This window comes from Emydura macquarii, unplaced genomic scaffold (assembly GCF_026122565.2).
Source record: "Emydura macquarii macquarii isolate MOO-44397 ecotype Brisbane River unplaced genomic scaffold, CSIRO-AGI_Emac_v2 contig_3345, whole genome shotgun sequence".
NCBI lineage: Eukaryota > Metazoa > Chordata > Testudines > Chelidae > Emydura > Emydura macquarii.
The window spans coordinates 5,770,153-5,797,744 of NW_027133482.1; the positions used below are offsets into that span (position 1 = coordinate 5,770,153).

The window sequence follows — 27,592 nt, forward strand, 5'->3', positions numbered from 1 at the left end:
AGCCTCCCCAGCAGAGACATTATGGGTCCTTCGGGCCCCACTGGGACAAGAGATGCGAAAGGGCTTTTCGAGAAATCATTCATTGCCTAACTCAGGCTCCAGTCCTAGTCTTTGCCAATCCAAGCAAGCCATTTATCTTGTATGTGGATGTCTCTTTGGAGGATTTGGGAGCATCCTATACCAGGAAGTTGAAGGCAAACCTGTGGCCTCTGCCAGCCAAGGACTGCCTGATAGCAAGAACTCACTGCCCTCTCCACAAGCTGGAATTCTTGGTTTTGAAACAGGCCATCGCTGAGAAGTTTGGTGACCCCTTGTACGGTGCTGTTTCAAGTGTGGACAGACAGCAATCCACTGCCTTACATGTTAACAAGTGCCAAGATCCGGGGTAAAGACGGCTGGCTGCCTTGGCTAGCTACGAGTTCAGCATCCAGTACCGATCAGGGAGAAGCGATGGAGATGTGGATGCGTTGTCCCGGCGTCCACCGGCATCGGACGTTGCTGTGATTCCTATGGGTGGAGTGAGAGCTATTTGCAATATGAGTTTTCAGGAGGCAGAGGCCCATGAGAATCTTCATGGCTGTGTCGCAGAAACTCTGAGCCTGCCCCCAGAAAGTGCGCCTGCCTCCGGGATCAATATTGCCCATGAGAACTCGGACAGAAACGGGCAGCGATATGATGCTAGAGGGCATTGGCATGCGCTCCAGCCAGGGGACAGAGTTCTGCTGCACACAATGCGGGTGTTGCTGGCAGACACAAAATAGCCGATGGATGGAGGCAGTGCCTTACGTGGTGGCGGAAAAGCTGGGTGATCTGCCAGGCTACAAGATGGAACCTGAGATGGGGTCAGGGCAAATAAAGGCAGGACACAGAAACCTCTAACTACCAGTGGGGGAACTGGTAGATGCCCCTTACAAAATGGACCGTGACAAAAGGGTGCTGGACCGAAGCCACCACCCGCCACGTGCAGCCAGCCCCCTGGGGCTAACCCAGCCCTACTCAGCACGTCTGAGAGTGGGTCCAAAGAGGACACTACCGCGTATCCTAGAATGGAGACCAGGTTCTGGCCTCGATCAGCTGCACCCGGTGAGAGCTCGCTCCTTCAGCCCACGGCAGAAGCTTTCAGAGCTGGGTTCAGTGGCGGGACCGCCAGAGGTGGTGTCACAGAGGTTGCAGTGGAAAGGCAAGTGGCGGCTGAGTGAACTACGGCGCGGCGGCGGCCATGGGCAGCGGTGCAGAGAAAACGGCTGCAGCTGTAAGCCAGTTGCAATGGCGGAGGCAGCTGTGGCATCTCTCGATGCTTTGCCTGCCCTGGGGTGAGAGGTGAACTCACGTGAACTCGGAGTCTTTGCTGGCCGACTCCAGCACCTGCGGAGGGTGCGGCGGGGAGAGAGGGAAGCGGCGTGCTAAAGGAACATTTGTTTGCTGGACTTTCACACTGCAAGGTGAGGAACTGAGAGGAAAGCAGCCGCTTAGCATGCTCCAGGGTGGGTGTTTTGCTTACGATCGTGTGTTCCTGAACTCGGCTGTGGTGGTGTCTTCCCCACGCGGCTGCTTGGTTCCCCTTCCCTTTTCATAAAAGTTCTCCTTTGTCAGACACCGACTCAGGGCTTCCCCAAGGGGAAGTGTTGCCTCGTAGAGGTGCCCAGGCCTGGTGTTAAGTTTTCCCAGCTTACTGGGTGGGAGCTTGAGCCAGTTCGGTTGTATCGTCTCAAGAGGAACCCGTAGATAGCTAACCCGCCCCTTCCTGCTGCCGACTTCCCCCGGCAGAAGGGTTACAGGTGCCTTACGCTCATTTCTCGCGGGCATCAGTGATGGCACGAGGTGGCAGGGGATTGGCTCGGCGGGAGTTTGGTAAACCAGGAGCTAGATCCTGACCTCAGCGACACCGGTGTCAATCCACTGACGCCAATGGAGCTCCGCTGGATTTATACGGGGACAGCCCCCCTTCGCTTTCCTGAGGCCCCCAGGTTTCAATCCTGCACAACTGCTACACTTTGCAGGACTGAAGCCAGCCTGACAGCTCCAGCTCCCGCACAGTCCTCTGCAAACCTCCCTGATTCCCAGGTCACCCCTTAGCAGTTCAGCAAACAGGGAGGTTTGGATAATGCGGGGCTGGTACCTTAGGGTTCTGCTCCCTCCTCCCATGGCAGGAAAACATTCACAACTCCATCACCCAGGAGGCAGGGGCCTGCAGATCACCCTGGTCATGGGGTTGGCACCTGAACTCGGGCTTCAAGGATCACATCAAGTGTCGTGGGGGAACCCCAGAATCCTGAGTGGGGAGTTGGGCATGGCCCCTCCAGAGCTCTGTCCAGAGAAGGGCCGGAAGCATCAGGGAAGGACGCCCAGCGGTTCCACCTAGGCTGTGAAGCTCTGGGAGCGTCCGTGCACAGCCGGACAGCTGCATCCAGCCCTGTCCTGTGTCTCCAATCAGCACCTCCCAGAGCCCCAACCCACCACTTCAATGTAACCCCAGGCCTCGCAGCCTCCTTCTGTGCAGGCTTCAGCTCAAGCCTGTCCGGGGCAACAGAGGAGCAGGTGAAACAGTCCTGGGCTCTGGTCTGTGTTACTGAGACAGGCATTTTTGTCCTGGCTTCAAGGAGCCCTCAGGACATCTCCCAAGACCTGCCTCCTCCACTGGCCCTGCTGGGCGCACGCTTCATCAGGATCCGAATCCCCTCCCCTCTCCCAGGGACCAGCACTACGACCTCCCTTGCGTGCAGCCCCATCGTGGATTTTCCAGGGTGCCGGAGCTACAGATGGGTAGGGCAGCGCGTGTATTGTATTACTGCCCTCCAGCTGCACCCAACCCTCCTCCCACAAGGACACCGAAGACCCCCGACTTCCATTTCCTCCATGGCGAGGGACTTACCCCAGTGCTCTGCCTCTTGGTGTCCAGCAGCGGGACCTTAAAGCTGGCCGCCAGGTTGGGAGAGCCCAGGATGTCCCGCAAGGGCACTCGGGCTTCCCCCAAAAACCTAGAAAAGAATCAGAGGCCCAAAAAGTTAATGGGGGAGGAAGAGGAACACTAAATGCGTCAAGTTAACTCTGGGAGTCCCAGACTTGGATAGCGTCCCAACGAGATTCGGTAGAAAATACACAGGAAATACCCCAGATTTACAAATTTGGGAACTCCTTATAGAGACCACCCTGAAGATCACCTCTTCCTCGCTTGCTTCTGGGAGGCTGGACCCTGAGACAGCAAACCCAACCTCTGTATTATACAGAGAGCTCAGGGACACTCAAACTTCTGGATAGCCAGGAGCTCCCCATGGCTCTCCCAGGCACTGCTGCTCCTTCAAAGCGCAGGAGCTCTGCGGGGTGGAGAGGGGCGGCTGTCTAGCAGTGTGAAGTACTGTACAGGGTAAGCCCAGAGCACTCCTGGACAAAGAGTAACAGGCATGGTCTCATGCCCTTCCCCTGTAAGGCTGGTCCAACAGTTAAGGTGCTAATTTGGGGCTCAGAAGACCTGGTATCAATGCCACGCTCCCCTACAGTCTGTGTCACCTTCACCTCATTTAGCCTCTCTGTGACTCAGTTTCCCCATCTGTACAATGGGGATAACAGCGCTGCTCTCCCTCACAGGGGTGTGTGAAGACACATACATTAGCAACTGCAAGATGCAGGCAGATCCCCCTCAATGGCCTTGTTAGACAGACCAGTGGTTTTCAACCTGGGGTCCACAGATCATGTGTAAGATTTCAAAGGGGTCCGCACCACCATTTGAAATTCTTTTAGGGGTCCATACATGAAAAACAGTTGAAAACCACTGAGCTAGATCACTGTAGAGGTGGGGAAACTGAGGCACAGTGAGAGCTGTGGAACATGAACTGCTCCAGGCTCCGATCCCTGCATTCAGACAGCTAGACACCTGTCTCTCAACGCTCTGGTAACAGTGATCACATGTGACCCTGTGAATGTATTTCACATGCACTCAGTTGTGTGGGGCCTGGCAAAGAACGTGATCTGCAGGGTTTGGCTGGTGTCCTCAACAGCTCAGGGCAGCTACACGCAGGCTGATGTTCCTCTCCTTAGGGTTAGACAGTCAGCCTGGCCCAAGGTGCCGTGGCGGGGGTGGAGGAAGAACAGCAGCTTTCTCTATTACGTAAAGAGCTATCAGAGCGGCTGCCTTGGTGCAGCACCCAATACACTAGAAACTGCTGTGCGGGCCATCCTCAGAGGCCAGAGCGGGCTGCAGAGGACACCAGAGATGGGCCTTCCATCAAGACATCTCCAAGCTGACGCACCAGGGAGGTCAAACAGGATGTGTCACTGTCATTGCCTGTTACTCGGCCCACGGAAAACACTGTGGGATCTGTTCCTAGTGGGCTCAGAGAGAGGTGCACAGATGTAACAAACGGAGAATGAGGATAATCCAAGTAACAGGCCCCTGTGATTATTGTCCCCCTGATTTGCAGTGGCATTGTGACACTAGAGAAGGCTGGAGGGAAAAAGTTTCCGGATGAAAAATGTTGATGATGGGGAGGAAATCGGTTTTGTAAAAAAATATACATCTATTTTCGGCTTTTTGTCAAACGTCAGCTTTTAGCAACTGGAAACCAACAAAGTTTTTCCATTTCAAATGCCAAAAATGGGGGGATGGGAGTGGGAGTGAATGAAAACCCCAAAACTTTTTTTTTTTTTAATGAAAATGGAAATTTTTGCACAAAATTCCGTTTTGTCAAAAGACCAATTTTCAGTAAAAAAATCACTTTGATGGAAAATTTTAGCCTAGCTGTACACTGCCCATCTCTAGAGGAGACAGAGGGACTGTGTCCCAGAGCCATGCTTTCGATGTAAGTATCTAGATTCCCTAGTGCGTAGGGTCCCAGCGCAGCCATCTGTCTAGCTATCAAACAGAGCACGTCTAAGCATGCAATGAAACTTTGAATAAGCCAAGTCTGCACAGCACATTACAACGCGGCGGGCTAGTGCACTCTAGAGTCACACTCCAACTCGCCCCGTTATGAGGTGCCAGGTAGACAAGCATGTAACTGGCCATGTAGACAAGCCCAAAGCAATTATAGCAGATGCACAGCACTGTACTGGGGCACCGTGCTTTCTGAACTCAGCCCTTCTTCTTTCCTTGGTAGCTTAAGTTCCCTGAAAATTACTGGGTGTGTGAATCTGTCACTCATTCGGAGTACTAGACTGGTGCCTTTTGCACTACCATTGCAAGTCTCACCATCCTCGGTGTTTTTCTTAAAGCCCCAGCTCCTGTAGTCATGTGATCCTGCCAGGAGCTCAGCTTTCGTTGGGGAAAAATGCACCTTTCCGGCCCGCCTGGCTGCTAGCGGCTCAAAAACCAGAAAGCAACTAAAAAGAACCTGCCTTTTATGTTTCAGTCTCATGATTCTTTGGGGCCTGACTCGTGCACTTCGAAGGCTTGGGGTTATTTGTGTACATTGGCGTCATGGATGGAGCCAGGCCAGCTCACACCATTATTTAGTGATCACATGGGAACGTCTGGAAACCCCAGTCAAGGAGTGGGGTCCCATATGGTGCCAGGCACAAAAGCAATAGCCCCTCCCCCAGACATCCAGCCACGCCCAGAACAGACAGCAGGCAACAAGCGGACAGAACGGATGACCAGAGCCGGGATGGGGTGGGAACACGAGGCAGCAATAAAAGAGAGCTGAGCAGAAGGCCCAGGTTGCCCTCTGGTTACCCAGAGCCAGATGGGGCGTGATCTCTGGGCAGCCCAGCCCAGGAGAGATTTGAACGAGGGCAAGGTGGCGATTTTATGGATATCGCAGGGGAGTTTTCCTCAGGCCTGGGGGGCGGCCCTGGAGAGTGCCCGGGGTGCTCCAGGGAGAAGCGGACAAAGGAGCAATGGAGGTGCCGTTGCTGGCAGAGAGAGACCGGGGCCAATGGATCGAGAAGCTAACGGGGTGGACGGAGAGGGTGGGGCTCAGTGATGAAGTGTCTAAAGGCAAGGGGCTTGGTGTGAGGCAGGAGATGGGAGCCAGCGGGGGGAATAGAGGGGAACGTGAAGCAGAGAGTTGATGGGGTCGGAGCAAGGAACGAGGAAGGTGATCCTAGCATCACCATGCTGAACGGGCTCCAGTGCGGCAACGCGGCTGATGGGGAGCCAGAGAGGAGCAGATTACAGCCACCGAGGGTCACGCGATGATAAAGGCGAACCAGGAGCCCAGGCAGTCTGGACAGAGAGAAACAGCCTAGAAATACTGTGTCAGTACAAGCAGCCAGACCTGGCCCCAGCCTGCAACGCCAGCTGGGAATCCAGCCCACCACTTTTAATCAAGGTGCAGCTCCTTGAATTCGCTCCCCTCCCAGCTTCAAATCCGCTCTTGTGCCTCTCTCTTTGCGTAACCCCTCCAGCTGCCATGCCCTGCGCTGACCCAAAACCCTGCCGAACGAGCTCTCTGGGCGGCATGGCTTTCCCTTCGCACGTGTCCTGGGCTGAAATCGGGCGCATTGGAAACCACAGCGGTGAGCCGAGAATTCCCGGGAAAAGGCATCAGTCACCGGCAGGAGACAGTGACAGGAAGCGAGGGAGGGAGGAGCCCAGCCGAGCCCGTCACATAAATTACAACGCAGCCGTTCTTCGAAGGGGTTGTTATCCAAGCAGGCAGAGGAAGGAGCCTGGAGCTGACTCAAGCAGGAGGCCTGGCGTTTATTATTTCCCCCTGTTTTTAAGTTTGATTAAACACAATCGCCTGCCAAATCCCCCGGGGAGCCATGCTTTTTCCATTGCTGCGTTTGTGGCACAAACCCTGCTGCACCTGGGGGCAGGGTGGCCGCTAAGGACACGATGGGATTTAAGCAGTTGGGGCCAGATCCTCAGCTGGTGTGAATGGCCGTAAGTAACAATGGAGCAAAGTTGATTTACGCCAACTGGGGGTCTGGCCCGCTGACTGCAATAGAGCGTTGACAATTCACGGCAGCTGGAGATGGGGCCCATTGACTCCCCTGGAGTGATGGCTGATTTACACCACTGGAGGATCTGGCCCTTCATTTCTAAAAGATGGGAAGGGATGATCCCCCCCACCCTGTCACAGCGACAACCTCTGCGCTTTGACACGGCAGCTCCTCACCGCTAAAGGAAACAAGAACCCCAGGGCAGAAGGCCCTTGGGGCCTTCCTCTCTGCACCAACCATGGTGGTGCGGCTCAGAGGCAATCGCCTGGCCGAAGCGACTAATACGTCACCAATACCCGGCTGGGATGTTGCTAAGGAAAACCCAGGGGCTGCGGGGAATGGGGGTTAGGACGCAGAAGGGGGCTGATGGTCAGCAGCCCACGGCCGGACTGCAGAGAGCAAGGGTGGCCCTAGAAGGCACTGTGCTGCCGAAAAGACGCAAAAAGAGGCCGAAAAGATGCAAATGCAAACTTTCGGCCCCCTTGCAGTCACTAACTATCCCATAATATTTTCACACCAAGGTTAATGTCCTGATAGTTATCATGGCCACATTCCAATGTGGGTAAGTTACATTCTACCTCCTTCCATTTCCCCGGGCACCTTTCACGGGATATAGCCTTCTCATCTCAAAGAAGGTGTATTTTTTATTAATCTTTGCAATAATTTTCTCCATGCCATTTAACAGCCATGTGGAAGCTCCAAGCTGGGATCTGCTTCCTAACACCAGCAACCTTCTTCCCCAGGTTTGCACCCTGCGTTGCTGCTATAAGGCGGCTCAGATGGGCTACAGGGACCAATGGGGAAAAACTCGTGTAAAGAAGTGTCGACTGTGATTTGTGCTTTTCTCTAATATCTGTCGGCAATAGATGCTTCTCTGTAAATTTCAGCCCCTGCCTCTCATGTCATGGACTAGGGGTGAGCCTTTCCCTTAATGCGGACAGAGCTGTCAAAAGACACCCCTGTCTGCACAGCACATACGTCTGACCAAAGGAATCCCTTGCACCTGTAGCTCATTTGCCTTGGAAAACGAACCCACGTTGTATAAAACACTTGGATAGTCATTGGGCCGGTGAGTGAGAGAATGCCTGGGGGTTAGGGCACTCCCTTGGGAAGGGAGAAAACCCAAGTTCAAGTCCCTCTTCCAATGAGTATTTATTTATTTATTTATACAAGGTGGAACAGCTTCAACAGGACAGACAGACAGACAGAGAGAGAGAGCCCCCCCCCCCCGAAGCCTAGACTATAGCTTGGTGATTCAGACACTCATCGAGAAGTGGGCAGACCTGTGCTGAATCCCTGCTCCAGTGCGGAGGTTCAAACCTGGGTCATCCACACCCTGGGTGAGGAACTGAGCCACTGGGCTAGAAGTAACAAGGGGACATCCTCCTTCTCCTCCTCCTCTTCTCTCCCAGTTGTGTGAATTCAACGCCTTAAAAATGCCAGGAAACCAAATGTTATGGGTCAAATGACACGTTTCGACCAAGGCGGCCTTTTTCAATTTGCTGACTGTTTTCAGATTCAGTTCAGGTTGAACCAAAATGTTTATTCAGTATTTTTCGGAACCTCCAGGGATGCAAAACAATTAATTAATGGCCCAGCTCTGCTGATGATTTCCTGAACCTCAAGATCCGTACTTGAGTGTTGCTTCTCTAACAACCACCCAAGATGCAGTCTTTTCATCTGACATCAGTGTATGATCATCAGCTTGGATAACTCTCAGTTGAGAGGGTTTTTGTTAAGTTTGCGTACTCTTCTTTTCCCAAGAGGTAGCTCAATGCTGTCAATTCCTGTTTGAAACTAGCGTGTCCAGGTCTGGTGCCCACAATTCCAGAAGGACATTGATAAATTGGAGCAGGTTCAGAGAAGAGCTACGAGAATGATTAAAGGCTCAGAAAACCTGCCTTATAGTGACTGCACTGCTGGAGTCTATCTATTTAGCTTAACAAAGAGACGGTTACAGGGTGACGTGATCAGAGTCTGTAAGTAACCATATGGGGAACAAACATTTAATAATGGGCTCTTCAATCCAGCAGAGGAAGGTCTAACACGATCTAATGGCTGGAAGTGGAAGCTAGACAAATTCAGACTGGAAATAAGGCATACATTTTTGACAGTGAGAGTAATTAACCATTGGAGCAATTTACCAAGGGTCGTGGTGGATTCTCCATCAGGGCCAATTTTTAAATCAAGATTGGATGTTCTTCTAAAAGCTCTGCAGGGTCAGTTCCCTGGCCTGTGCTATGCAGGAGGTCAGACTAGATGATCACAATGATCCCTTCTGGCCTTGGAATCTGTCGATCTTTGAGTATGTGTCAATAGGGAAGGAGAGAAGGCAGTAGTTAAAGTACAAGACTGAAGAGCAAGAAATCAAAGTTCTAGTCCAGGCTCTGACTTCTAGGGCGAGCATGAACATCCATGTCTCTCTGGGCCTCAGTTTCCCCATCAGTGAAATGGGGAATATGATGTCGAGTCACCTCCCAGGAGGTTGTTAATTATGTTTGTGAAGCACCAAAAGACCCTTGGTGGAAAGGCTGCTAGTAGACACGGACAGTGTTATCACCCTGCTATTTTTCGAAGAGGAGAAGTTGATTTCAGTAGTTTCTTGGAGGGTTTCATTCAGCACCATGGGAAATTTAAAATATTGCCACAAGGGCAATGCAGATTCAGGCTGCGACAGCCAAAGGCAGGCTTCAATAAATACCACGCCTTTGTGCATCTTCCTAGGGACCCACAAGAGCATTCCCTCCAGCAGCCAGGAGCCAAAGAAATCAATCCTACGTTCCAATCCCACAGGGCAATCCACTGCATTGTCATCACTGAACTCCCAGGGTCTTGAAAAGGAGCTGGATGCAGGGATTCCTCACTACCTTGAAATGCTCGAACTGTTCACTTTCCTAACAATCACACTCACAGCTGGGAATATATTTGACTCAGCATGTGGCGTGTCCACTGAGGAATGGAGGTTCTGGCCAAAAAAAAAAAAAAACACTCCCCCAGAGAAGGAATTTGCATGACCATCACTTCTGAGACAGCCAGCTGCTTGGTCTGCCTGATGGGTAGACATTCCAAACCGGGAAGCAGACACGCTCAGGCACCGTCAATTGCAAACAAGGAAAGCAGAGTATGTACAAAACCAACCCTGAAGGGACAGAAGACACAGAGTCACCTTCCGATGGAGGCCACAGCACTGTACATCCAGCGCAAATTCACTGCCCTGGATGGAGTTACATTGGATTTACCCGTGGAGAAACAGAGCAGAATCCAGCTCCTGCAGTAGGAAGAGAATGAGAAGCAACGGATCCCAATCCCCTTTCTTTGCCCAACAGAGGACAAAATCCCAAAGATAAATGTTTATCTTCAAGTGCAGGACAAAGTAAAAAACAAAAAAACCACATCCAACAAGCACCAATTCTAAACGCTACGTAGCGACCCTCCTGGTAAGTGACGCTCACCTTTACATTTTCACAACCCCAAGCAAATATTGCATTAAAAAGGAAGGCTCAGGCTGCCCTTAACACGCATGCACACACAAAAACTACTGATTCCTAGCAGCTGGCAAGGAGCAGATCTCGCTTTCCAAATGCAGACATTCCTGGGCCGATGGCCCATTTCGTAATTATCAAATCTCTTTGCTACAGCCAGCTAAGTCACTCAGAGGATGCCCTCCAAACCCAGAGCATTTTCTTGGTGTTTTCCATGTCCAGCACTCACAGCTTTTGGCAAATCGCCAGAGAAACATCCACGTTCAGAAATAATCAGACACACTGAGCTTATATATGCACCAGCACGAACCCCTCGCTGCCACATGACCTTGTCCTCCTGTTGCATCTTGTCCCTATCCAGGAGGTAAGGCTCCCAGACTCAAAAGGTATTTTTTCCAATCAGTGGAAATTAGGAGTAAGGTTCCCACCTGGCCGGGTTTTACCCGGACAGTCCAGTTTGTGGCTTCTGCGTCCAGGCGCCATTTAGTGTTGCCAGGTGCCTGGTTTTGGGGGACCTTGCCACCCTAAATGGTACCCGAACCAAAAGTCTGGTTACTATGGGGCAGGGGGAGGTATTGGGTCATTAACCTGCACCAGCCCCTGCTCAGCCGGGGACACCTCCCACCTGCAGGCAGGTTCCTTGAGACGATTCAGCAAATGACGAGGGGGGTGGGGGGGTAGAGGCGGAGAAGGGGGCGGGACCTTGGGGGAAAGAGGTGGAGAAGGGGCGGGACTTCAGGATTCCGGTTACCAGCCATTAGAAAGGTGGCAATCCTAATTAGGAGCCTAACTACCTTTGAGGATCTGGGCCTAAACTCTTTGGGGCAGTGATACCTGGACAGCTCCCAACACAACAGGGCCTTGATCCTGACTACGGCCTCTGAGGGTGTGTCTACACTGCAAAAAGAAAGAAAAACCCATAGCAACGAGTCTCAGAGCTCTGGTGGAAACACCCAGGCTCCCAGGGCCCATGTTGTGGGGTTAAAAAAAAAAAGAGTGTAGACGTTCCCCATCGCCTTCCTCTGCAGCCTGGGGCACAGGTCACATGCAGGTTTAAACTGGGGTCAGTGGTGAATTCTCAGGAACTTGGAAGTCTTTAAATCGTGGTCTGAGGACATCAGTGGGTCTATTACAGGAGCGGGTGGATGAGGTTCTGCAGCCTGCAACCTGGGCCCCTCGAGCACTGGCGCCCCTAGGCACGGGCCTACTGCGCCTAATTGGAAATCTGGCCCTGTTTGCTGGTAGAATCTTGCAGCCCAGGTCCAGTTCTACGTCATGCTTTCTCCTAAACCCACATCCCCATAACCTCACCTATTTAGCTTCCTACACTGCCCACCTCATAACACAACCTGCCGTCCTGCTGCCTGTTCTCCCAAGTGGCTCTCCCACCAGGTGACTGTTTCAACCACTTTGTCCCACAATAACTTCCAAATCTATTTCCTGCTCAGGAGGCTGGTTCTTCCCTTTAGCTCATGTTCCCTGAACTGATTCCCTGCCTCCAACCTAGCGAGACATCAATCTACACAGTGAACTGGTGTTTCCTCTGTGCCGACCCAAAAAACGTTAAGCATGTAAACCCTTTAGCAAGCAGCTCCATAGCGCCTCTTCATTCGCTTTGCCTCCAGCTTTAAGATCACTGTGGTTTCTGTCTCCCCATCTGAATTAAGCATCCAAGGTGAGATTTGCGCTCTGTAACTGCAGATTCACGTCAAAGCAGCTGGCCTGAAGCAAACGGAGCTACTCCGGATTTACACTGGTGCAAATGAAATCAGTGTCTGGCCCATGGCCTATAAAGTGAACAAACCCCCGGGTCACTCAGTATGCAGCCATGACCGAATGCACCCCTGTATTCGCACCCTACATCATCATCTTTGTACAAAACATGCCTTGTGAGGGTTCGTCTGAAAACTAGTAACTCACAGGTCAAGAATATCATGATGAAATCTGCATAGCAACGTTGTATGTAAAATTTTAACCATAAACTGAAATTAGATCTGAAATGTGTTTACCAAACAAATCTGGGTAAACCAGCTTCTCAGAGACAAAGAACAAGCTGGCGTTTCTAGCCCGGTGTCAAAGTTGATGGGTAATCATTTGTCAAGCAGCCATTCTTTGGCAAGGGAGGGGGCAGGAACAAACAGATCTGCATCTTAACAAACAGCAGCATGGGACCTTTTTCACCGCGAGACTCCTGGTCTCCAGCCTCACAGTGGGAATAAACTTCATCTAGGGTAACCCACAGGAAAATACATTTCAAAGAGTGACTGGACTACAAGAGTGAGCGGCAAAAACACCCCAAGGTCTCTCTCTCTTTCATCTAAGACTACAAAGGAAACGGCCTTCGGGAGCAGATCCTTGCCTGAGAATTTGGTCAGCAGTGTTACTGGGAACACGTGACAAGGGATTTCACCTTGAACCAAGTCTAGCTTGTTAAGTTTAAGCGCTAGGAAGCGTTTTATCTTCTTCTCTTGTAACTATTTCTGGGGTTAATGCCTGATGCTTGTACTCACTTAAAATCTCTCTCACTGTAGTTAAATAAACTTGTTTAATTGTTAATCAAAACTAACCCAGTGTTGTGAATTGTTTGGGTAACTCCAGTTAAAGCCACAGACTGTTGTATGTTCCCTTACAGGATCAACAGACCTAAAATATGTGGACTGCCCAGGAGAGGGCTGGACAGTGCAGAACATATGGTTTTGGGGGGAAATTCAGGACTAGGGGTGTGTTGGGGTGACCCTGTGAGTAGGAACCAAAGCTGCTGGAAGCAAAAGTGGGGCTGGTGCGCTGTTGACAAGCTGCCAGACCAGGGTCATGGCCATACGCAGACACCCAGGCTTGGAAGCTACAACAGCAAAGCATTGTGCGGCACCCCACATTGCAGGGCAGGGTGACACAGCCCCTCACCCGTCTGGCTTGCACCCCAGAATATCACAGAAATGCCTTCCTAACGATTCTTCATCTGACTCCCCCGCTCTGCTGATCTTTGCTATCCCGTTCTCTTGCCAAACAGCCGTCAATCTCAGTCACAGACCTGCTGGTCAAGGGTCTCCTAAAGATAACAGTCTTTAGCACCTTCACAAGCACGCACCGATCCTCATAACAACCCCCCGGCGGCAGGCAAGTATTACAACAGACGGGGAAGCTGAGGCATGGATTCGTTAAATGATTTGGCCTAGATCATAGAGTTAGAGCTGGGAGTTGAATCAAGGCGTTCCTGGCTCCCACTCCTGTGCTCACACCACTAAACCCAGCTGCCTTTATGGCATGCACCACGTTCACTTTGTCATATCCTGCCAGGCCTCCAGAAGGTACATTCGAACATGGCCAAATCCACGTCAACTGACCCTTAACCCTGAGGAGGGACACTGCTTGTGCAGAACACCAGCTCTGGGGCAGACTTCCCGCAATGTCCCAGAGAGCTGGGTTTTGCTTCTGGCTCAGCAGCGGATGACTCTATGATCTCAGGTGAGTCACTTTCTCCCTCTGTGCCTCGGTTTCCCCCCCCCCAGCAGAATAGGGATCAGACTGACCTTCCTCACAGGAGTTTGGGTGGCTTATTTCACTGTTTGAGAACTGCATCGAGATCCTCAGGCAACAGGCACTAGAGAAGGTCAAGGAATATTCACACACAGATTTGAAGGCCAGAAAGGACCGTTACAATAATCCAGTCTGACCTCCGTGGGACAGAACTGCTCGGTAATAATTTATTAAACAGCAGATGTGGAGCTGGTTACTGTGCTTAGTGCATGGATACGGTGGTTCCGTTTAACGGGGCTGTGGGGAAAAACCAGCGGGAAGGGAAAAGATGAGCCACTTCTCAGCAAACGCGTGAGGGACGTCAAGAGACAACACAAGGGCAGGAAAAAGCCAGAGAAGCCAGCCGATCAGAGAGATAGGTGGTGGGTTATACAAGAACCTTCTCTCTCAAGAGAAATTTGATGTTCAGGGGAACCAGACGGAAACACAGCACCCTACTGTGGGTGTCTGAAGAAACGACGCCTGCCTGGGAAGTCTTTAGGTAAGAGAGGCAGGTGTAGCCAGCCTGTCATTTTAAAACCCTCTCTCTCTCTCTAACGCTTTGTTCCCACCGCAGAGTAAATCACGCTTTTGATTTTAAAAGGCTGCCTGCTCCCTGCAGTCGCCACTGCTCCTGGCCTCCCAGTTCCTGTCGCACCTGCCAGGTAAGCAGGGCGGGGACACAGGCGGCTGTGGCCCGGAGCCCGGCCCCAAGTCTGGTTACGGGAGAATTTCAGAATTGCACGGCAGGAAAGGTAGCGGCCCCAGGCCGGACAGCTGTGAGGGCACTCCCAGAGATGCAGCTAGCCCTGCAACACTCCGCTAGAGGACAGGCCAGAGAATTTCCAACCAGGGACGGCAGGTATAAGAGGGTAGGGGAGGCTAAGCCTTCCCAAACAGGATGCGGCGCAGATCCCTTTGGAGGCAAAGCAGCCCGCCTGCCGCTTTTCGAGTGCCGCCACCGAAAGGGCACCCGGGCCACGGCCCTCCCGTGGTCCACCCTGAGACCCCACTCCCATTCACCTCCTTCCTCCGTGACCCTGCCCTACCTCCGCCTCTTCCCCCGAGATGCCCACCGCTCGTGCCCCCCCGCCCCCGAGAACCTTTCCCCCCCCCCCGGCCACCCATCACTCGCACCTCTTCCACTTTTTTCCTGCCCTAAGGATGAGTGACAGGGTGGGGCGGGAGCGAAGAGGAGTGGGCAGCAGGCGGGGGGCCCAACAGAGCAGGGCTGGGGCGGAGGGTGGAGCGTTGGAGGGGGGGATCTCAGGAGGGGGCGGCCAAGTGTGGACGGGCCTCAAGCTGGAGCACGGGGTGGAGCCATGGTCCAGGCACCGGCGCCCCACCTACTGTTAGGAGCATCCCAAACTGCCCATCTCCCCAAGTGCAGGAGTCACACATTGCCCGTGATCCAGCCCCTATCTTGTGGTTGAGCTAGAGCCTGCCCCCCCCCTTTATTTATTTATTTATGTATTTATTTTAATTTTAAATAAATGATTGATCTCATGTTCAAGTCTCACTAGCGTTTGAGCAGAGGGCTGGAGGGGGCAGGGAAAGGGCAGTTCTGTTTTCCACTGAGAAGAGCAGCAGTTCCTGTTCTAGAACAATGTGGTTATCCCACCTGTTTCAAAACCTCTCTCCCAGGGCCCAGAATTAACCTCCCTACCCAGATTCCAGCCCCCGGGATGACAACGTGCTGTGTTACAGTGCCCCGCAGCCAGTGTGTTGCACACAATCCAGCTGGGCCTTGCGGTCAGCGGCAGGGCATTTCCTGTCTCCGAACCCAGCCTCCCCCACCCCCTCGTTGAGGGCTCTTTTCTTGGAGCCAAATTAAAGCATGGCTCTGCTCTGCAGAGAGGGGCACAGGTTTGTGTCATTTAGTAATCAAAGCTCACAGGGGCTGAATTTAAAATCAAACTCTGCATACTTCTGCCTGGGCTCTGTGAGCGGAGCAGAGTTCTTCATAATGCAAGCACCACCACCAGAAAACAATTCTAGCCCCATCCCCCCTCTCATTTTTAAAACAAACCCACCCCACACCCTTACATTTGTGAGGTCCCTGGAACAGACGTTTTAGAAATGGATTCCTATTGTTTAGATTGGATAGTTTTGACCACGTATTGCATAGATCTTTGTGAGAACATTTCATCTTTCCAAGCGTATATCATTTATATCATCGATTTCACCGTACCCGCACAAACTGATGAAAATGTATCTCCATCAAAACTCATCGACGCGCACAGATGAGCAGAGTCAGAAAAAAGCTGCTTGACAACTTAAGGAGTTTGACTGAAAGATATTTCCTTTATAGATTGACGTGTGATGTTGACAATTCGTTTTCACCGTCACAAAGCTTTTACACGTTTTGAATCTCAACCTCTACACTCGTTAAAATAATTATGGTCTGACCCCTCTCCCCCCCCCCCCCCCCCCGCAATTTCTCACAACTGTGAAATAGATAAACAACTAAAAAAAAAATGTGCAAAACTAAACAAAGCAATATTATCCAGCCAAGTTATTTAAAAAATAAGAATGCAATTCTGCCCAGCCTAACTAGATCATGAGAGAAGTGGAAGCTGCCCTTTTAAAGAGGATCAAGGCAGGGTGAGAGCAGGGCCGGGTACTCCTTCAAGAGGAGGACGGCTTGTGGGTGGGCACTGCAGAGGTCTGTCTTCAAGAAGCTCTTATAATCAAAAAGTTTGAATTCCCAGCGTAGACAATGTTTTTTCTGAAAAGGTGAGTCACATGACTGAGGGTATAAGGCATGCTTTCCTTCTGTCCCTCAGAGCAGGAAGAGGACACCAGATCCCTGCCTTCTCACCCCTTCAACACAGAGGCAGGCCAGCTTCAGTTTTGTAACAACAGCCTTTCACTTGTCAGCAGAAACATTTCTCAGCCCTCTGCCCCCCTCCTCCAAAGTGTTCATGAAACACCAGTTTATTTTTTCTACAATAACATTCTCCTTGCAACTGGGGAAACTGCCAGGTGAAAGTGACACACACAGGACAGTGAAATGGTCCAGAGAGATGTTGGTTTTCACCTATAAAGCCCTAAATCAGCAGGGACCTATTTGCTTCTTTCCACCAAAAGATACTGCCAGTAAAGCCACCGGAGCTGTACTGGTATAAGAGATGGGGCTCTGGCAAGGGGTTTTCCTTACAGCATCTTAGGCCTCACCCAATTACATCCTGAAGCTGTTAACATTCAGATCACACTACCTGGCTCTTCTTTGCACTTTGACCCCTAAAAAGTTGAGAGTAAAGCCAGTGATTAGTGGGGGGTGACTCTGCTGGTGATTTTTTGGCCACAATCCGGCAGAATTTACTCACATGCTGAACTTTAAACACGTGCTCCAGTGGCTTTGTTGACTCAGGGCCCTCGTTACTAGAGTTTATTAAAATGAAACATGTAATAAACCAGCTCTATTGCTGTGCCGACTGTGCTAATTGCTGGCATCTGGCCAGCACACATCTCATAAGAAACAGTTTGTCAGGGACGCCTAGCCTTTGGAATGGAGGCTTTGTTTACATGTTTGCAGAACAAGTGTAGATAAAGAGCTGATTATTCTGCAAACGGAGCAAAACCAAAACACCAGTGTGCCATAAATGACGACCCCCAAAATAGGAAATTGAAAGTACCTTTGATTTTAGGATAGAAGATGTTTACTCATAATCCAGACAAGGAAATCTGTGTCCCCACTGCCCCAATCTCTGAATTTTAATCACACACATTCCTGTTGTGTTTTTCTCTGCTTGCCCAGCCGTTTGAATAGCTTGGGGATTCTTTTCAACTGAATCGGTTTTTCTATTTTTAAGATATTCCGTTTATAGGAACGTGGGAATCACCAGGCTGGCTCTGACCCACGGTCCATCTAGCCCAGTGTCCTGTATCTGACAGTGGCCCACCCCAGCTGCTTCAGAGGAAAGTGGAAGAAACCCTGTATTTGTCAGATGTGGAATAATCTGTCTATTGAGTCTCATCCTGACCCCCCACACTTAAAGATTGGTGGTTTCATGGCCATTCCAAGCTCTATCAGTAATAAGAGAACAATGTAAACACGCTTTTTCTTAAACAACCCTTACTCCCATGACAATGAGCCTTCCAGACAGCAAATAGAATCATAGAATATTAGAGTTGGAAGGGACCTCAGGAGGTCATCTAGTCCAACCCCCTGCTCAAAGCAGGACTAACCTCAGCTATATCATCCCAGCCAGGGCTTTGTCAAGCCTCAGCTTAAAAACCTCTAAAGATGGAGATTCCACCACCTCCCTAGGTAACCCATTCCAGTGCTTCACCACCCACCTAGTGAAAAACTTTTTCCTAATGTCCTAATAGCTCGATGCTGCATCTGAAAATGGACATGCAAAATACAGGGAAGACAGAGTTAAACTAAACTCCCCTACCTTGGAGAATGGCTACATTCTGCCCACAAAAATTCACCAGGGACATGTGTCACAGTCTCTGCCTGGATGATCTGCTGGTTTTGAACCAGACCCTGCACCTCCACCACACTGACCTTTACCACTTGAGCTAATGAAGTAATTTTCAGCTGGTAGCAGCGGTAGGTTGTTAACCTCTAGCAGACCTCCCCCCTGGAGGAGGATGTCATACACACTTTGCCAGTGTATTGTGTGTGAGCAGAACTCAGCCGCTAGAAAGCAGGAATATCTGCTCACTTGCTGCACTCTGAAGCAGTCTCTGGCTGGGTTTTTTATTTTAAACCCCCCAAAGAGATTAAGGAGCAAATTTTCAAATCATTGCACGGATGGGGGAGGGGGAGTCAGCTGGTTCCATTCTGAGCCCAGTGGAGGGTATTTTCAGAAACAGGTGCACACCCACTTTCCAGCCATGAGCTGGAATCAGCAACTCAGGCGCTGACCTACACTAGAAAGTTTGGCCAGAAAAACCTTCCACCTGTCAGCACAGCCTCAGACGTCCACCCTCCATTCTGAGCCTGGCTGACAAAAGCCACAAATTTCAGCAAAGCCCTCAAAATTATACGAGCTCCCGGAGCAACATATGTCCTCTCCCAGTACAGCTGCCCTAGTGTTATCCCTGTGTAGACACAGACAAAGCCTGTTGCCGTGTAATCCGTCCTCTAGCAACACGCCCACAACGGAAGCGTCCCTGCAGCAGCGCTCTCACGGGTGGAGTTTTTTTTTGTTTTTTTTTTAAACTCTGCTGCCGAAGGTCAGGAGACTGGGGTTCTGTTCCCAGCCCTGACACTGATTCACCCTGTGACCTTAGCCCTGACACTTCATCTGCCAGCACTTTAATTTCCTCTTCTGTAAAATGGATCTAGCTGTAATTCCCACGTGGGAGGGTGGCAAGGTCGTTCCCTGCGTGGTTTTGAGATCCCGTGATAAAAAGTACTGGAGAGCGTTTGTTACAAACCTCCTCTCTCTTTGGGATTCTGTATAAGCCTGTCCCCCCCCTGCAGCAGAGCCAGTGATTCTGGCCAAGAGACGCGTGTCTTATACCCCAGGAGGATTGTAATGTTGAGAGAGGCCAAGAAGGCAAATTCCAGTCCTGTGTCCCAGTTCTGTGCTCAGCAACAAAGGAAAGAGAGTGAGTGGGATACATAGCGGAGGTCCAGCTGACTAACGGGATACCAGAAAACGCTCTACTCAACTCCAGTCACTGTGTCAGCTGCTGTAGTGCAGACTTCAAGGCACAAATATTTAGACAAAGCCAACTGCGTCTGTCCCTGGGGTTTTGGTTTCCCGAGAGGCAGGGCAGTGCGATGTTTAGAGTTAAAGAAGAAAACTGAAGGGGTGTTATGTGACAGGTCCCTGCAGGACTCATCAGCAGGGGCTCAGTGGGGGAATCTTCAGCACTGAGCACTGCCTTCCACCGCTGGAGTTCTACTTAGAAAAGACGAGCAGGATCTTATCCAGGGGGACACGGCAACATGCCACATTTATTGTGCATGCAAGATTATCAAAAAGCCGTCACATTCACACACACATTCACGAGGTTCTGCAAGCTGGTGTGATAGAAGGACCCCACTCGCGGGCAGCGATAGGAAGCTGTTCTCTGTGTGGGTCAGCCACTAGACAGAGGAATCCACACCACGCCCTGCAAGTGTGATATATATTCTAATGGCCAGGAGATACAAGCAATAGGAAAACCATAGTCTAGGCTGCCGCATCCACCCTGCAGTGCCTGGCTATGGAGCATCCTCTCCAGGGCACGCTCTCCATGTCCCCAGCAGCCACTTTGTGGAGCCTGCTCGCACCCAGCTGGGAAGCTGAGTGATCAGCCTTTAGCCTCTAGCCCCATCTCACTGCCCCCCCCCCATGCAAGAGGAGCTGTGTACCCAGTTTTCCAAACGCAGGATGGAACCTCCACACGCGCCAATCCAGGAGACAGAGAGGGACGTTTCCAAATCAGACGTGATTACACTAAACAATAAATAAAAGGGTCCCCGACAGCCCTGAGCACACACACAGTGCAAGTGCTGTTTGATGGCGCCGGTGGGAAGGAAGCTGCCTGGAACGTTTATATTACAACCACCTCCCTTCCCAGCTCCAGCGCAGCATGACATAGGAAGGGAAACACACTCAGCCCAGTCGAGGACTTCATCTTTACACCTTGCGACACTTACGGGGTTACCCAAAGGATAGAAGGTGAATCTCTACCACTCGCTTATCGTGCCGGGGGCCTCGTCTGTGCCCACTGGGGGGAAACCTCCCTGAAACCACCCGCTGCTGGCAGCGCCGGTGACTCACTCCAGGCTCCGATAACCCAGTTCTTCCCTCTGCAGGCTGGCACTTGGCCCGCCCCAGCCCTGGGGGAGTCCTCGCAGCAGAGCGGAGATAACTCAGGGCTAAACCTATGGAGATCGTTAGCCCTCAGGGTCCTTCTCTGCACCTCACTTTGATACATGCCAGGTCCCAGTCCCTCGACATCTGCAACACACACCGATTCGCTGCTTCCCTGGAAGCAGCACCCCCAAGTCCACCTCTCTCCTTAGCGCACTGTGTCGATGATAAAAGCAAATCGACAGTCATTTGAATCTTTGCCTTAGGCTCTGTCAAACAGCAGCCAGCATGAGGATCAGAAACATGGCTACAGATAAAAGGAAAAAGACGCAATCTAGAGCGACGGTTCCCAACCTGGGGTGCGGGACCCGCTTGGGGGGGCGCCAAAGATTACAGGGGGACCGGGAGGCTTCAGTAATATTGAGGTCATGTAGTGCCCTGAGCCCCGCGCTGGCCGGATGGAGAAGCAGCCCTGAGCTCTCTGCCTGCTGGATCAGAAAAGCAGCCCCACCCGAAGCCGGCCAGGTGCCCGGCCAGAGCAGAGCAACCCTGCACCGGTGGGGGGCCTGGAACAACCCCAGCCAGCCCGCTCGCCAGTGCTCACCACCTCCATCACCCTCCGGTCACGAGGGACGGGAAAGAGGCGGTGAAACGTGCGGAGGGTGGCGGCTGCGCCAGGGAAGACAGCTCCTTACTCAGGTAAGAGCAATTAATGATGATTATGTATGTATGTAGTTTAGTGGTATTATCGGTCCCGTTAGGTGTGTTCATAGGGGTTGCGTGTGTTTATGGCCAGGTCGGGGGGAGGGCGTGTGTTTTACCTACTGTTAACTAGTGGGGCTTTTGCTCAAAAAGGTTGGGACCCCCTGATCTCGAGCACCTATTAACAAGTCCCTTTCCTCTCTGATACGGTCTCCCTCACCCCATGGCCAGTCCGTACAGCGCTTGTCCGGTCCAGAAAGCTGGGCTCCACACTTCCTGAGATTCATGCTGGAAGAGCGTTGCCTCCATAATCAAGATCACCGTCGTGTGCCTCTCTCTCTCCTTTCCAACACTCCCAGCCCTCCTCTCTCTTCATAACCAGGGTCGCTAACTTCAGTTCACCCAATGGTTCCCCTCGTCAAGGTCTTGTCCTCGGGCCAGTACAAAGCGGAGAAGAGCCCAAGTGTACACCTTGTCCAGGCTCTTGACACTTGGCTGGGTCCAAAGTGGCCAATTCGTCTCACTCCTGAGGCAGCTAGCTGAGAACCAGCCGTCCCCCGGGGACCCGTTTCACCTCCAGCAGCTTTGGCCACAATATTCTACGTTACGCGACTCTTCGATAAGTTCTCGTGCATACAGTCCCGCAATAACCAGGGCAACGGGCGAGTTCTTCGCTCTCAACACACGGCCTCTTCGGTGAAATACCGTAAAGATGGCCATCACGCCTAGGTAAGACCCTGCTTACAGATTCATAACAGCGTCCAACCCACTCAATGCCAACACCGGACATCTGGGTCACTGTCCCGCCTGTTTAACTTAGCGTTTTAACCTGCTGCGTCTCACCGCGGGCTTCCAGGTTAAATTAACAGCCACACTGAATAGTTCCTGCAGTGTCTGGTGCCCCCTTTTCAGGGGGAAAATCCTGCTTCAGGGGGCAGCTTTGGTTTTAATTTGCCATATTTACTGGGTTGGTTTGTTTCAGGGGTGGGGTTGGGGAGCTGGTGGATTGAAGCAGGGTCAGGATCGGGATGTGATTCACACACTGGAAAGGCTTTTACAAAGCGGGAAGAATACCAAACAACCAAACCACCACCAGGCAGCAGGCGCTGCTCGCGGAGAGCACGCGGCCCGTCTGCATCAGAGGAGCAGCACCCCTTGAGGATACACGTCAGGCGTGCAGGCCCAGCACTTGGAAAGGCACGACCAGTCCGCAGCGCTTCTCTGGAACGTGCAGCAGAGGCACAAAAGGATCATTTACGCACTCTGCACTGGAGAAAACCCATCCTCTCCCCCAATGCTTTCAACGCCACAGCATCAGAAATGCAGCACATTCCACTCGGCCTCTCGTCAGCGCCGCTGAAGTTCACCCACACGCCGCGTGTGGGTGGCGTAAGTCACACATGCCACATGCCATTCGTTGACACTAACCAAGAAAGGCAGCAGCTCGCACTAGGAGGCAAACCCCCAGCCACTCCAGTGAGACCTCTGCCTAGAAATCCTGCTACATACCTATAGCCAGGATGAAATTCAAACCCCACCCAGGTCCTTGGCTTTCAGAGAGGGAAAGGAAAGGAAAGAAAACCCAGCATGCATCTCTGCTAGCTTCCCTTCCCCAGAGCCCCTCTGCACTGCTCACCCAGCTCGCTGAGCAAACAAAGCTTTTGGAGTTTAAGCAGAAAAAGACCAAAAAGAGCCGCATTTTGCCTCCAAGTTAGTCAAACATACCCGGCCGCTGCTCAGGTCAGAGGAGCGCTGTGCATGTCTGTAATAATCCAACCTTATCTAGCACGTTTCATCAGGAGATCTCAAAGCACTTTACACAGGAGGGCACTACCATTGGAAAGATGGGGAAACTGAGGCAGAGAGGTGAAGTGACTTCCTCAAGGTCCCAGGACAGCCGAGCCAAGAGTTGAACTCTGCTGCCCCAAGCCCCAGTCTAGTGATCTATCCACTAGGCAACACCACCACAATAAGCACCACTGCCCCTCCACGGGGTCGAGCCCCGGATCTTCAACATCGCAGCACAGATCTCTGCTGCTTTGGCTAAGGGAGTGACTTCACTAGCTGGCAGCGCTAGTAGGCTGTTATCTCTGTGGCCCAGCCACCAGAGTGGGATGTGGCACACATTTAAGCGGCATATCACATCGGTATTCCTCTGAAGGCAGAAGCTGGCTCAAAGCTATTAGCTACATCAGCAAAAGGACAGACCACCATAGAGAGAAAGAAATGAGCAGAATATGCAGAATGAGCGCAACTGTGCTCTACCAGCCCTTGTGAATATTGACTCACGGCCCATGGGCTTCAGGGAAGAATCTCAAGGAGGGATTTGACTAGTGAGCAGCGGCTTGGTGGAGCAGGAAGTCAATGTCTGGTTGTGATTCTCCCCTGCCTGCATGCCGTGTCATCATTTTCAGGTATTCAAAGGACATGTATAACTCAGCCTTTCCGGGACGGGAAGCTTTTTATACACACAGCCCGGGAGTAAAAAACGATCAGAGGTGCAGGGCAGAATCATAGGGTTCTGAAGGTGAGAATCTGGAAACTTGGTTTGTCCCTTCATCCAACCCCCCACCCCGGTTTGGGTTATGAGCTACCCTACAGCCTCCCTGGAAAAAAAAATCAGGAGCTTAAATGGGCAAGAAACAACAGAGAGGATTTGGGGCATTTCTTACCTGTTTCTTCCCATAGTCTCATGGTCTTTGACCACAACACTGAGCTCGGCATTCTGGTCTAAGGGAAGTCCTTTCAGATCCCACTCAAAGCCCTAGAGCGAGAAGAGAAACAGTAAAAGATCATCGCCATGTTACAATGTTAGCAGAGACAGCCACCGGCCCACAGGGAGAGTCAAAAAATGGAATTTCCATTCCGCAGGAAATGCCGCCATTTCAAAATTTGGATTGGAGTGAAAAAAGTTCTAAAAAATTTCAATTAAAAAACCTCTAAATATTTCATTTCAATAATGTTGAAACATAATGCAATATTAAATACACTATATAAAAACATTAAAATAAATAGCTTCGATGCTTATATTAAAATAAGTGAAACAAAATGAGACAGTCAAAAGGAAATGTTTTTACCGTATCAAAGCTTTTTGACATGACTGTCTCCGGTCGAAAAGTTCATCGAAATTGACACATTCCAACTAAGTGTGTCGATTTTGATTAAACTGCGTTTTCACAGAAAACTGTTACATAGAAAAATTCTCAGCCAATTCTATCCTCATTTCTCCTGCAAAAGTGGAGGACATCCAAAACACAATATTGCCTCCGTTTTAAACTGGGAGTCTTTCAATATTTGAAATTTGTCAGCAACACAAATTTCCCTTCCATGGGAAATTCCAAAATAAATTTAAAAAAATATCAGAGCCAAAAGATGAAATGTTCAAATTTCCCACCAAATGAAAAGTGTGATTTGGAACCACTTTGTTTCAATAGTGTTGAACCATTTCATTTGGACTTTTATATGATAACATTCACTGTTGTATAGAATACACAACATTATTTTAAAATGAGTGTTCTAATGTAACATAGAAGTCTGCAAAAATTCAAAACAACGTTGTCAAAACACATTCTGACTTCCTGTTGAAAAACCTTGTCAGTTTCAATTTTAACACAACTGCATTGGTCAGTGGGAAACTGGTCTATCAAAAGCTTTTGGACTGGCTCTAGTCATGAATTCATACTTTGCCTTGGCAGGTGGAAATCATTGGAATGGCCTAAGACCTCTGCAGTTCATCATTTTAAGTTAATATGTACGGTCCGTTCATGAGACACTGGATGGTATTTTTTTAAAAGAAGCTTTGTAGATTTCCTGTCAGATTTCCTCCTTCCCACCCAGGGGTGTGATTAGGCAACAGTCATGCTGTCCAGATACATATGTTTAAAAGCACTGCTTAGGGAGTGGATGAGGCACTATAGTGGGACATAGGCCACCTGGGTTCAAGTTCTCAGCTCAGCCACAGACTTTCTATGCGACCTTGGGAAAGTCACTTGATCTACCCTGTGCTCCTGTTTCCCATCTGCAAACCTTGCAGGAGTGTTGTGGGGTTAAATACATTAATGAGTGGAAGGTGCTCTGATACTACAGTGATGAAGTAGCACTTGAAAAAGCGCTCGTTTCCATGGGACATTTCAAGAGAGCCCTCCACGCTGCCGCGCAGCAATTGACAGCATCACAGCTGATTCAGCCTGAAGTGGACTGAAAACCTGACAGACCTCTGGAAAATTCCTTGGCTAACTGAGTTCTGGATGTCAGGCTTAGTGTAGACAAGAGAAGACTGAGGTGGGACACGGTAACAGTCTTCAAATATGTAAGAGGTTGTATCATGACGACAGTGATCTACTGTTCTCCATGTCCGCTGAGGGTGGGACAAGAAGTGATAGGCTTAATCTAGAGCAGAGGGAGATTTAGGTTAGATATTAGGAAAAATTTTCTAACTCCAAGGGGAGTTCAGCTCTGGAACAGGTTCCCCAGCGAGGTTGTGAAATCCCCATCACTGGAGGTCCTTAAGAACAGGTTGGATGAACACCGGTCAGGGATGGCCTAGGCTTACTTGGTCCTGTCTCAGCGCAGGGGGCTGGACTAGATGACCTCTGGCAGGCTCTTCCAGCCCGACAGGTCTAGGATTTCTTTTTTAAAGAACGAAATCCTGCATAGCGTGTGGATGGGTTTTATTTTTCAACAGGGCAACATTTAAGACATTTCAGCACCTCGTTGGCACAAAACAAGGCCACCCCCACCTTGCCTGTGCTTACAATGATCACTGGGCCAGTGTCAATTACCTTTCGCTACAGATCTCTCAGCGAGATTTACAAATGCTGCCCATCTCTCCAGAGACCGCAAACACTTATGCATGTGCTTAACTTGAAGGACGCGAGTCATCCTTTTGACCTCAATGGGCTGGTGTGCTGCGTGCTTAGGATCATGGCACAATACAACTACCAGAGGTAGAGAGCTCATGCCCCACAAACCCCTGCAGTACCAGGGGTTTAAAAAAGGGCAGACCCACAGGATTGGAGGTTGGTCCAAGTGTACCCAGCTACTTAGCAACAGAGGCTGGGATAGAATCCAAGAGTCCTGACCCCCCAGCCCCCAAAATAGCCCCTGAACATCACTCCTGCCATGTATCATAGACTCATAAAAGATGAGGGTTGGAAGGGACCTCAGGAGATCATCTAGTCCAACCCCCTGCTCACAGCTAAACCCCAACTAAATCTTCCAAGCCAGGGTTTTGTCAAGCTGCACCTTCAAAACCTCTAAAGATGGAGATTCCACCACCACCTCCCCGGGTAACCCATTCCAGTGCTTCACCACCCGCCTAGGGAAAAACTTTTTCCCCGATATCCAACCTAGACCTCCCCCACTGCAACTTGAGACCATTACTCCTTGTTCTGTCATCTGCCACCACTGAGAACAGCCCAGCCCCATCCTCCCTGGAACCCCCTTTCAGGTAGTTAAAGGCTGCTATTAAATCCCCCCTCACTCTTCTCTTCTGCAGACTAAACAAGCCTAGTTCTCTCAGCCTCTCCTCATAAGTCTTGTGCTCCAGCCCCCTCATCATTTCGTTGCCCTCCGCTGGATTCTTTCCAACTTGTCCACATCCTTTTTGTAGTGGGGGGCCCAAAACTGGACGCAATACTCCAAATGTGGCCTCACCAGTGCCGAATAGAGGGGAATAATCACTTCCCTTGATCTGCTGGCAATGCTCCTACTAATGCAGCCCAATATGCTATTAGCCTTCTTGGCAATAAAGGCACACTGTTAACTTATATCCAGCTTCTTGTCCACTGTAACCTCCAGGTCCTTTCCTGCAGAACTGCTGCCTAGCCAGTCGGTCCCCAGTCTGTAGCTGTGCATGGCATTCTTCCGTTCTAAGTGCAGGACTCTGCACTTGTCCTTGTTGAACCTCATCAGATTTCTTTTGGCCAATCCTCCAATTTGTCTAGGTCACTCTGTATCCTATCCCTACCTTCCAGGGTATCTACCACTCCCCCCAGCTTAGTGTCATCTGCAAACTTGCTGAGGGTGCAATCTACCCCATCCTCCAGATCATTAATGAAGATGTTGAACAAAACTGGCTCCAGTACCAACCCCTGGGGCACTCCGCTTGTGACCGGCTGCCAACTAGACATTGAGCCACGTACATTAGCATTATACATTTATTACACACACAGCATTTATCTAGAAAAAAAACTGCCCATCCATAATCTCTGCCCATGTCCACAGTACAATGCCTCTCCCCTGATA

The 27,592-nt window shown here is 50.7% G+C and overlaps 1 protein-coding gene across 3 annotated transcripts in view; it reads right to left on the bottom strand.

Annotated features, from left to right (window-relative positions):
* Positions 1-27,592, bottom strand: part of DYSF (dysferlin) — a 273,511-nt gene that overhangs the window by 216,221 nt on the left and 29,698 nt on the right. For all 3 annotated transcript variants that reach the window (XM_067533631.1, XM_067533629.1, XM_067533632.1), the window contains exons 3-4: positions 24,019-24,110; positions 2,873-2,978 (exon numbers count right to left, since the gene is read on the bottom strand). In XM_067533631.1, the coding sequence (XP_067389732.1) occupies positions 2,873-2,978; positions 24,019-24,110 (198 nt within the window). The remainder of the gene's footprint in view (positions 1-2,872; positions 2,979-24,018; positions 24,111-27,592) is intronic.